The 9,881-nt window shown below is 47.6% G+C and overlaps 1 protein-coding gene across 17 annotated transcripts in view; it reads left to right on the top strand.

The window, feature by feature from the left end:
* Positions 1-9,881, top strand: part of ptprt (protein tyrosine phosphatase receptor type T) — a 297,385-nt gene that overhangs the window by 189,763 nt on the left and 97,741 nt on the right. For all 17 annotated transcript variants that reach the window (XM_035389554.1, XM_035389544.1, XM_035389558.1 and 14 more), the window contains one exon: positions 8,575-8,710. In XM_035389554.1, the coding sequence (XP_035245445.1) occupies positions 8,575-8,710 (136 nt within the window). The remainder of the gene's footprint in view (positions 1-8,574; positions 8,711-9,881) is intronic.

Genomic DNA, 9,881 nt, shown 5'->3' with positions numbered 1-9,881 from the left:
AATCTGAGCAGCGTCCACTTTCAGAAAGAACAAAAAAACGCGTCATTCCGACACCTAGCAATCTGCGGCCGAAACTGCGTTTTTCAGCGGCTCCCAAAACGTGCAAACGCCTCGAAGGTGGCGATTCTCCTTTAACCGGGGGGAAACGGCGGGCGATTTCCGGTAATGCGAAGCTCTCTGAGAAGAGCCGGTGCTTTATTTCACACTTGGGTTGAACTCTAACTCGAACCGCAAATGGAGCTGACGGTAGAAAAAAACGAAGCGATTGTTTTTTTTCTTAAATTCCGCGCTCCCGTCTGGCTTTACGATACGGCGACGGCGGCCCGTGCGTCTACGGCGGCGACTGCCGTCACGTCAGCGCTTCCTGCTGGCTTTTCCGAACGTCTTTACCTGGCCGCGAACGGACGGGCCGCCCCGGATAATTGCCTGGTTCGATAACTCTGGTAAGGCCACATCCAGGTCATTCGGTTGCGTAAATCGTTCCCGGGTTTTCATGGCCACACATAACGTGATCATTATGGGATGTATGTGTGACAGGGAAATGACTGAGCTGGAATGCTGGCCACCGCCGCTTTGCCTTACCGCGTGCCGCTGTGAAGCCCATTGTGATAACAATCGAATATCCCCAGATGGGTTTTTGCACAGTGTGTTTATTTTTGCCGAAAATTACCACCCAAGAAATCTTTGGGGGGGAGAGATTGTCGACTAGCAATATAGCAAAAATATAAGAAAAACGTGCATTTACTCAGCTCAATAATTTGTAGCGAACCACTACTTTATGCTAATCTTGCTATATGATTAAGATGTACAGGACTGAGGCATTCTTTTATGATACATATTCAGTATATGCAAAATGCTAAAATCTCGCATGACAATATTTGTCATTTAAATCTAATTTAGTTGTTCCAAAGCCCCACGTGTCATAAAGTGTCTGGTGTCTATCTGTGTCAGCCAGGAGGCTGGAGCAGGGAGCGCAACCTCCAATCCTGGGGGGCCAGACTGTCTGCTTTTTAAAATGTTTTCAGCGCTTATGAGCTTAAGTCTTTGATTGGCTCGGGTCCACATTCCTTCTTTCAAAGGCCAAAAATGGCTGCTGATTAAAGGGAAACCACAAAAACCTGTAGGTACTCCCAACTCACCAGAACAGGAGTTTAAACCCGTGGGTTACAGTCTAGTTCCTGGAACACGGCTCCTCTGCATAAGGAATCCGGGTGCACCACCAAGGCAAATCCGTTCCAGGACTTCACGTCAGCTCCCGCTCTTAATGTTCCAGTCGGGCACATTCCATCTGACATTTTTGATGAAGTCGTGAGCTACAGCTGTAGAAAAACCTTTGGGGAAAATATATATTTTTTTATTGTGGTCCAATTAAAGGCGCTAACAGGCATTGGTGTACACAGCTGTTTAGATAATTGGAAGCGACTGAATGAAATTTAAAGAATAAGGAGGAGATAAAATCAGCGGCATGCACATCTGCCGTTTGCCCATCGGTGCAGTTTAACCGCTGTGCGTGGGGGCCGGCCAGAACGCTGGGGAGCGCTAGGATTCCAGAGCACGCTCACTGAGAGAGCGCGGTCCGCTCCTGCGGCCTAACTGCTGCACGCAGATTACACAGCATCTATACCTGTGCAAACAGACCTGCGCATTACCGCTGCAGCTAGGCCTGCACAACTAGACCTGTGCATTACCTCCGCAGCTAGACCGGCGCATTGCCTCCGCAGCTAGACCTGCGCATTGCCTCTGCAGCTAGACCTGCGCATTGCCTCTGCAGCTAGACCTGCGCATTGCCTCTGCAGTTAGACCTGCGCATTGCTGCTGCAGCTGGAACTGCACATTACTGCTGCAGCTAGACCTGTGCGTTACTGCTGCAGCTAGACCTGCGTATTATTCTGCAGTTAGACCTGTGCAGCTGGACCTGCGCATTACCGCTGCAGCTAGACCTGTGTATTACTGCTATGTGCATTATAACCTAGATAGACCTGTGCATTACCGGTGAGTGCAGTTTATATACTACTGCTATGAGCGAGTTACTGTACAGATAGATCTGTACATTATTGCCATGCGTGGTCTACTCTGCAGACAGATTAGACGAATAGAAAGACTAATCTGAGCCCATATGACCTGCTGCTCCGTCACTGAGATGCTAATCTTGTTAGCGACACCCAGGCACTACAGCGCTAATCCCTGTCGCGGCCCTGTACACTACCAGAGAACAGCCGCTAACAGCGTCCTCCGCAACCCTCCTTACCGCCGCCCCGTCCCACACTCCCAATCCCTGTGCCCCCCCCCCCCCCCATGCTGATATATCAGCCCTCCGCACAGACACTCTTTTAATAAAGTTCCATGTATGCTTTCGTTTTTGCACGGAGCTAAAAGCAGGCTAGTGGCGCTACTCTATGAGCACGGTAGCCTGCTGAACTAATTCTTTCCATTCAATGCACGGGATTATTTTTTAATATTGTGGGTTTAAAACAATACCTTTCTGATACTTAATTTTACCCCGAGCCAAAATAAAAGGATTTGCATATCCACTTTGGCAAACAGCCAGCCCTGCGAGTGTGAGTCAGTGTGTGGTGAGCTTTTAATCACGGGAAGATTAAGATTTTTACCACGGATCAAGAGGTTTTAAATAATGCACCGAACGATTGCTGTCTTTAGGGAGCTTGACACATTAATCTTTGATCTCCTCCAGTTAAAGTGGGAGTTAGAGAGACCATTTGCAAACATTTCCTGAAAAGATAAACTAAAAAAAGAAGAAACCGTCAAAGAACTGTAAATGAGAAATTTAGAGTGCTGATAACGGAGGTTAAGGCGGGATTTTCAACGGCAACGACTGGTTTCCTTGGTGACCATCTCCAGACTGGCAGAGCTGTGTCCAGTCACAGTGCGAAGGACTGGGGGAAAGTTCTTCCATAGTTGTAAAAACCATCAGAGAACAATCCCTCCCCAGCCATTGGCTGAGCTGCACCAGGTCTCGAGATGGGATTGGACGGGATGGCCTGGGACTGAAGTACCCTGCAGGGTGGTGCTTAGCCAGTACGGGCCGGCAGGAGACAGGGGGGAGGGGACCTTTAAATTAGGTTTCCCTCCGGACCCCAGCCTGTCCAATCCGGGTCTGTGTAGCTGTCTCATACTGATTTGGGAGCGTGAGCCTTTAAACTGTGAGTTGGGGATTCCCCCCTAAACAGCGCAGCCTCGGTTCCTTCCCCCCGAACGCGAGCTCGACCCCACCTCATCCAACACGCAGCGCTCAAGCCTGTCCCTGTTTCCGCGGTTACTCGAAACTCCGAAAACGCGCCGGCAGTTCAGTCTCGCGTCTTCCAAAAACGGACACTTTCATGCCCAATTCATTGGGTCAGTGGCGATGCTTTTAACTGGCGTGTCACTGTGTCGTTTTCCCCTTAGGACCCTATAGGGTCAGACCATGCTGTAAGCCTACAGGGTCCTAAAAGTGACAGGCCCTCACAAAAATGGAAAATATTACAATGCAATGCAATGAAATGAAATGAAGTCAGGATATTGCGGCACTTCACAATATATAGCCAATGTACACATTATTGCAGCTTTCAGGAAATGCAATCTTCTCTTTAAATTTCAATAAATTGCTATGGAATCTGTTTAATATTTTAACATTACATTTCCAAAAATACTGCATATTTGTAGGCTGTTGCAACATACTCTCATATTTCCGTTACATATAATTATATTGCCAAAAAATAAATAAATAAATAAATAAATAAATAAATCATGTCATCAGCAACAATGAAAGGTGTTTTTACGAGCAAGGAAAGGGAGGTTTTCTCGCTATCTTCCAGCTGAGGCGAACCCTGTTGTCGCGTGGTCCGCGGGAAAGAGGCTCCTCGCCGGCAGGGTCGTGGTTAAAAACGCTCAGGGGCTGTGTTTTCAGCCCCGCTCCTCCTGCTAACGGCCCGACGGCGGGTCGGCGTCGGCGCCGCCGTCGTGTCGGAGCACCGGCGGAACAGAGAGATGAGCCTCCGTCCTGCCGGGGTGAACTCCTGCCCTCAATCAGCGCTGAGAACAGAGCACAGCTGCTGAGGATACACAAGCCATTCAGAAAGAACCAGCTGTGAACACACACACACACACTCACACACACACTCACATGCACACACTCACACACAAGCACACATACACTCACACACACATACACACACTCACACTCACACTCACACAAACACACACACACACACACACACACTCACGCACTCATACACACACACACACACATACACACACTCACACATACACACACTCACACACACACACACACACACATACACACACACACACACACACACACACATACACTCACACACACACTCACACTCACACGCACACACACACACACACACACACTCACACTCTCACACACACACACTCACACTCACACTCACACGCACACACACACACACACACACATACACACACTCACACTCACACTCACACAAACACACACACACACACACACACACTCTCACACACACACACACACACACACACACACATACACACACTCACACTCACACAAACTCATCAGCGCTCTGTGCAGCACATGCTGTTGGGCGTGTGTTTGCTGGGTTACTCCAGTCTATTCGGCCTGTTTCCGCGGGTTTCTCATTTTGGCGGTTTGGGAAGGGAAGCGCTGGCTTCCGCCACACACGCCAAATTATTTTCCATCTGCTCGGCGGGCGGCAAAAAAAGGGCCCGCGGCGAATCTGAGCGGAATCTCGCAATCGCCGCTAAATGGATTTCTGCATTTTTCGCGGGAAGGGGAGACGCCGATCCAATCCTCGCCCCGGCCTCCGTGACATCCGTGAGGGATGAGGAGGATCCTGCCCACCTCTCATTTACGCGGGGGGATTGTCGAGCCCACTGGCTGATGGGAAATAATGACCGACTCCTCAACCGAGTCAGAATTTTATCCGCTTCCGCTACGATCCCTCGCTTACCGCGTCTGCATGTTTCCTAATAGCACCGCTCGCGACTTAAAAAAATTATACAGAGCTCCGGCAGAGGAGCTATAAACCTGCCGTTAATGCTACGGCTGTCCGTGGAATTCTATAGGGGACTGCGATTGGCTCGAGAGAGAGAGAGAGAGAGCCTTTTTGCACATCCTTTGTCCTCTCAGCCAAAAATGACCTTATTTCTCTATTGTTCCCAGATTATGGAAAGGGAGTGACTTTGATTGAATGTTCAAAAGGATATTTGCCCTCTGGGTTTTTTTTTTTTTTTTTTTGTAAAAGGGAGCCAGTGATGTGAAGAGATGAAATGGATTCACGCTCACAACAGAATCAGTGCATTCCTGTGCTTTTAATCGTTTAACATGGTTATTTTTTCCATTTAGCCGTACAGTCATTAAATGACACTCTTCTCTCCTGAAACATCCAAAAAAAAATGGTTATTGCTTTGTGCTGGCCAAGTAGCATTGCACATCACTCAAGATTGAATAATGAAATACTACCTAGCAAATTTTCATAAATCTTCACATGGCTTATTCTATCTTACTACATGACTGTAATAACTGGCTTTTGGCAAACATTAAAGACCCACTGAACTGAACGCCATTAGCAAAGCACTCAGAAAGGGTCACAATATAAATAAGACCTACAGGAACTGAGCCGGTGATTGATTTGATATGAACAAATCTATTAATTTGTAAATAATAAGTCCGTGTTTGAAATAAGATTCAGAATTCAAATGAGATCTGCACTATTTATAAGAGAACACTTTCCGCTAAATAAGTACGCGGTGCGCTGACATTGACTACTGAGGTCAGACCTCCTCGTAAGAAATTTAAATACTTTGTGTTTCAGTATTGACGGGAGTAAATCATTTGTAGCTGTGCTTGTTCCTGTTGTGCCAATGCAGTACTTTCCGGGAAATACAGTTTAGACCCTTTAATATGTACCTGTGAAGGAAACAGTTTAGTCTCTAATATGCACCTGTCAAGAAAATAAGTACTAGGTGTCACCATCCCAACCACATGTACAGTAGATGTTTGCGGTGGATAAGTGCTGACAAAAATAAGTTTTCTTAAAAATTACATTTTCTCTGGAAATGTACATATAGAAGTTGACTTGCATGGATATTTCCATTTCTCGTACATTTATAAAGCCGGTTACTTAACTGAATAAATTTGGGTCATGTACCAAGTGTGCAGTAGAACTGTCCGTCATTGATTTTGACCCTAAAGCTTTTAGTTGTACCACAGACCTTTCTAGAACCGCTACAGCACGCCATGCTACGGATGGTCACGTTTGTCCAAGCTGGTGCTCTGCAGCTAACTGTGGTCAGGGAGAAACGGAACAGGATTCAGCCAGAATTGTTTTAATATCTCATACTCACAGCTGAACTTTTTTTCTTCTTTTTACACAAAAATAGTTCGGCGATTGTGGCGGTCGCTAAAACGAACCACTGAACTCGGTATACGACCTGTGTGTGTGTGTGCTTGTTAGGGACAGTTGTTTTTTTTTAAATCCAGGCCACAGGGTTATTGTCGACTAAATCCGAGCGACGCAATTTAACAGCGGGTTTTTGCGTTTCTCATGTTACGGTGCTGTAATTGTGTACGGTGGGCCTTAATGGCGGCCGCGCTAGGCGGTCGTACTGAAGTGGAACTGCCTGCAGAATTATGGTTTTTGTGGGCTCTGTTGGGCTCTGTCTGCCAAAGTCACACACAGCGCATCACAGAGGTGTTGGCTGTTTAGTTGTTTGGAACAGTACGATTTCACATTATTCCAACCAGGGGGAAAAAAAGACAAGAAAACAGTGGTTTCTGGTCAAGGCCAATTTCCAGCTGTAATTTTTAAACTGGTTAGAGTTGCCTGAGGTCATTTAAGGAAGATTTCAGTTCAGTACAGTCACTCAGTCACACACACTCAGTCTCAGTCACTCTCAATCACTCCGTCACACACAATCACTCTAAATCACTCTGTCACACACAGCCACTCTCAGTCACTCACAGTCACACACAATCACTCTCAGTCACTCTCAAACACTCTGTCACACACAATCACTCTCAGTCACTCACAGTCACACACAGTCACACACAGTCACTCACAGTCACACGCAATCACTCTCAGTCACTCTCAAACACTCTGTCACACACAATCACTCTCAGTCACTCACAATCACTCTCAAACACTCTGTCACACACAATCACTCTCAGTCACTCACAGACACTCTCAGTCACTCTCACTCACTCTGTCACACACAATCACTCTCAGTCACTCTCAGTCACTCACAGTCACTCTCAATCACTCTGTCACTCACAGTCACTCTCAGCCACTCACAGTCACTCTCAGTCACTCTCAGTCACTTCTGGTCACTCTCAGCAACTCTAAGCCACTCACAGTCACTCTCAGTCACTCTCAGTCACTTCTGGTCACTCTCAGCAACTCTAAGCCACTCACAGACACTCACAGTCACTCACAGACACTCTCAGACACTCTCAGTCACTCACAGTCACTCTCAGACACTCTCAGTCACACACAGTCACTCTCAGACACTCTTAGTCAGTAACTCACAATCACATGGTCACTCACAGTCACTCTCAGTCACCCACAGTCACACAATCACTCCATCACTCAGTTACACAGTCACTCAGTCATGTTTTATTCTCTTTTCCACCACCATCCAGGACATGTGTCTATTTCTCATTCTCAAGGATGTCTTTGTGTGTGTGCATGTGTGTGTATGTATGTGTGTGTGTGTGTGTGTGTCTGTGTGCATGCATGTATGAGTGTATGTGTGTGTCTGTGTGTATTTGTGTGTGTGCATGTGCTTGTGTGCGCATGTGTGTGTGTGTGCATCCCATCTCATTGAAACAGCTCCATGCTTTTTCTTTCCATGACGCCCCCCTCCTGCCCCAGGCATAGACGCCGGGTCTGCTTTTACATGTGGCACTGTCGTGTGCAATAACATTTGGATGGGTTTGAAATTCCATTAAAACATTGCCGCCCGCCCCCCCGATTTATTTGTCTTGACACGACATGTCAGTGAGAGAAATGACAATACATCAGCGCCCAAATCATTCCCGCCCCTGTGTGTCCCCCCTGTACGAGCCCAGCTCGGATATGCATGTGCATCGGCGCCGCCCCCCCCCCCCCCCCCCATTCGTCAAAACCCGTGCTCCTTTGTGAAGTCACGTCACCTAACAGTGGTCATAGCTTGTCCATTCCCAGATTACAGACCTGATTGTTCCCTTTCTAAAGCCCTTGGATACAGCAGCATGCCTAACAGACCGGTATAAACGTCTGGCTCATTCTTCCACGACTCATGCCAGTTAAATGTGTCCCGCACAGCCACGGAATATTGCATGCCCGTGCGTGTGCTGTGGTGGCCTGTGTTTTCTCTCTCTCTCTCTCTCTCTCTCGCTCTCTCCCTCTCGCTCTCTCTCTCTCTCTCTCTCTCTCTCTCTCTCTGTCTCTCTCTGTCTCTCTCTCTCTCCTCCCATGTGGTCGTGGTGAGCGTGTGCGTGCGCGCGGTCGCTAGGTAAACTCCTCCCCCCCTCTCTGTGATGTCTCTCTGCCCCCCCCCCCCTCCCCACCGCAGGCGCCTCCACGCAGAACTCCAACGCCGTGGAGCCGGAGAAGCAGGTGGACAGCACCGTCAAGATGGCGGGCGTCATCGCCGGGATCCTCATGTTCGTCATCATCCTGCTGGGCGTGGTGCTGACGTTCAAACGCAGGTACCGAGGGGCGGGGCGCGAGAACGGGCTCTCGAGCTCTCGGGCAGGGGTCCCCAAACCTGGCACTATGCCCCCCCCCCCCCCCCACTGTATGCTCAGCTGCCTCATCTCCTCGTGCAGTGGCCGAATGTTTTCATTTCGTTTCAGTAACCAGGTGGCCAGATGCGAATAGGACCCCGATGATGTTATCAGCCAGCCTGATTTCATTGATTTTTAAAAAAACGGACCATTTTCTGTTTTAATGCGTATTGCTTGGAATGGAAGCATTAGTTTGGCTGACTGATTTAAATGTGAATAATACAGTTATTGCGTAGCTACCACTGACGCAATATTACCTGGAGAGCTCATGAGGCCAAATCATCCCTTTGATTGTGCAGCTGGTTTGGAAGGTAAAGAAGCATACAGAGGGGACCCCAGGTTTGAGAACCCCAGGCCTGTGTGACTGGATCACCGCTGGTGTTTTTGGGTGGATCACTCCTAGCCCAGCTGAGGGGAGGGGATGGGGACTGAGGGAGGAGGTGTTTCTGAGCTGCATTCAGCATACATAGCTTTCTGTCTCTCATTAAGCATGCACACTGGCTTACTCCCATTACATCTCTCTCTCTCTCTCTCTCGCTCTCCCCCCCCCCCTCTCTCTTTCTCTCTCTCTCTTTCTCTCTTTCTCTTGCTTTCTCTCTCACTGGAACTCCCCAGTTTCATACTGCTCATGCCATTTTGTAGTGCAGGGCCATCTTATATTATTTATCCTTCCCCACCCCACCCCCTTCATTATTCCACCCAATTGAAGAAGACCTAACACGTGAGTGGGCAGGGCAAGCTACAAGTTTGTGATTGGATGACACCGATGTGTACGCTGCCATTGACTCCCCTGGTGTTATTTGATACCAGTGCCAATCTGTGCTGAAGAAAGATAGAGCTACTTATGAATCCATGAAATCAATCCAGGAGCAGAGTGGTAAAGCATTCTAAATCAGAAGAATAGACGGATGAAAGAATAAATCATATATATATGTGATTATGTTATATATTTTTATTTATTTATTATAAAATATAAGAATGGGTATGGTGTCCTAGCAAAGCTCAAAACGAAATAAATAAATACATTTCGTTTTGAGCTTTGCTGGGACAACATACCCATTTTTATATTTTAATAAATATATATGAATCTTTT

Source organism: Anguilla anguilla, chromosome 13, assembly GCF_013347855.1.
Source record: "Anguilla anguilla isolate fAngAng1 chromosome 13, fAngAng1.pri, whole genome shotgun sequence".
NCBI classification, from domain to species: domain Eukaryota; kingdom Metazoa; phylum Chordata; class Actinopteri; order Anguilliformes; family Anguillidae; genus Anguilla; species Anguilla anguilla.
Note: the sequence above shows the minus strand (reverse complement) of the source record. Positions and strands in the feature narration are given on the sequence as shown.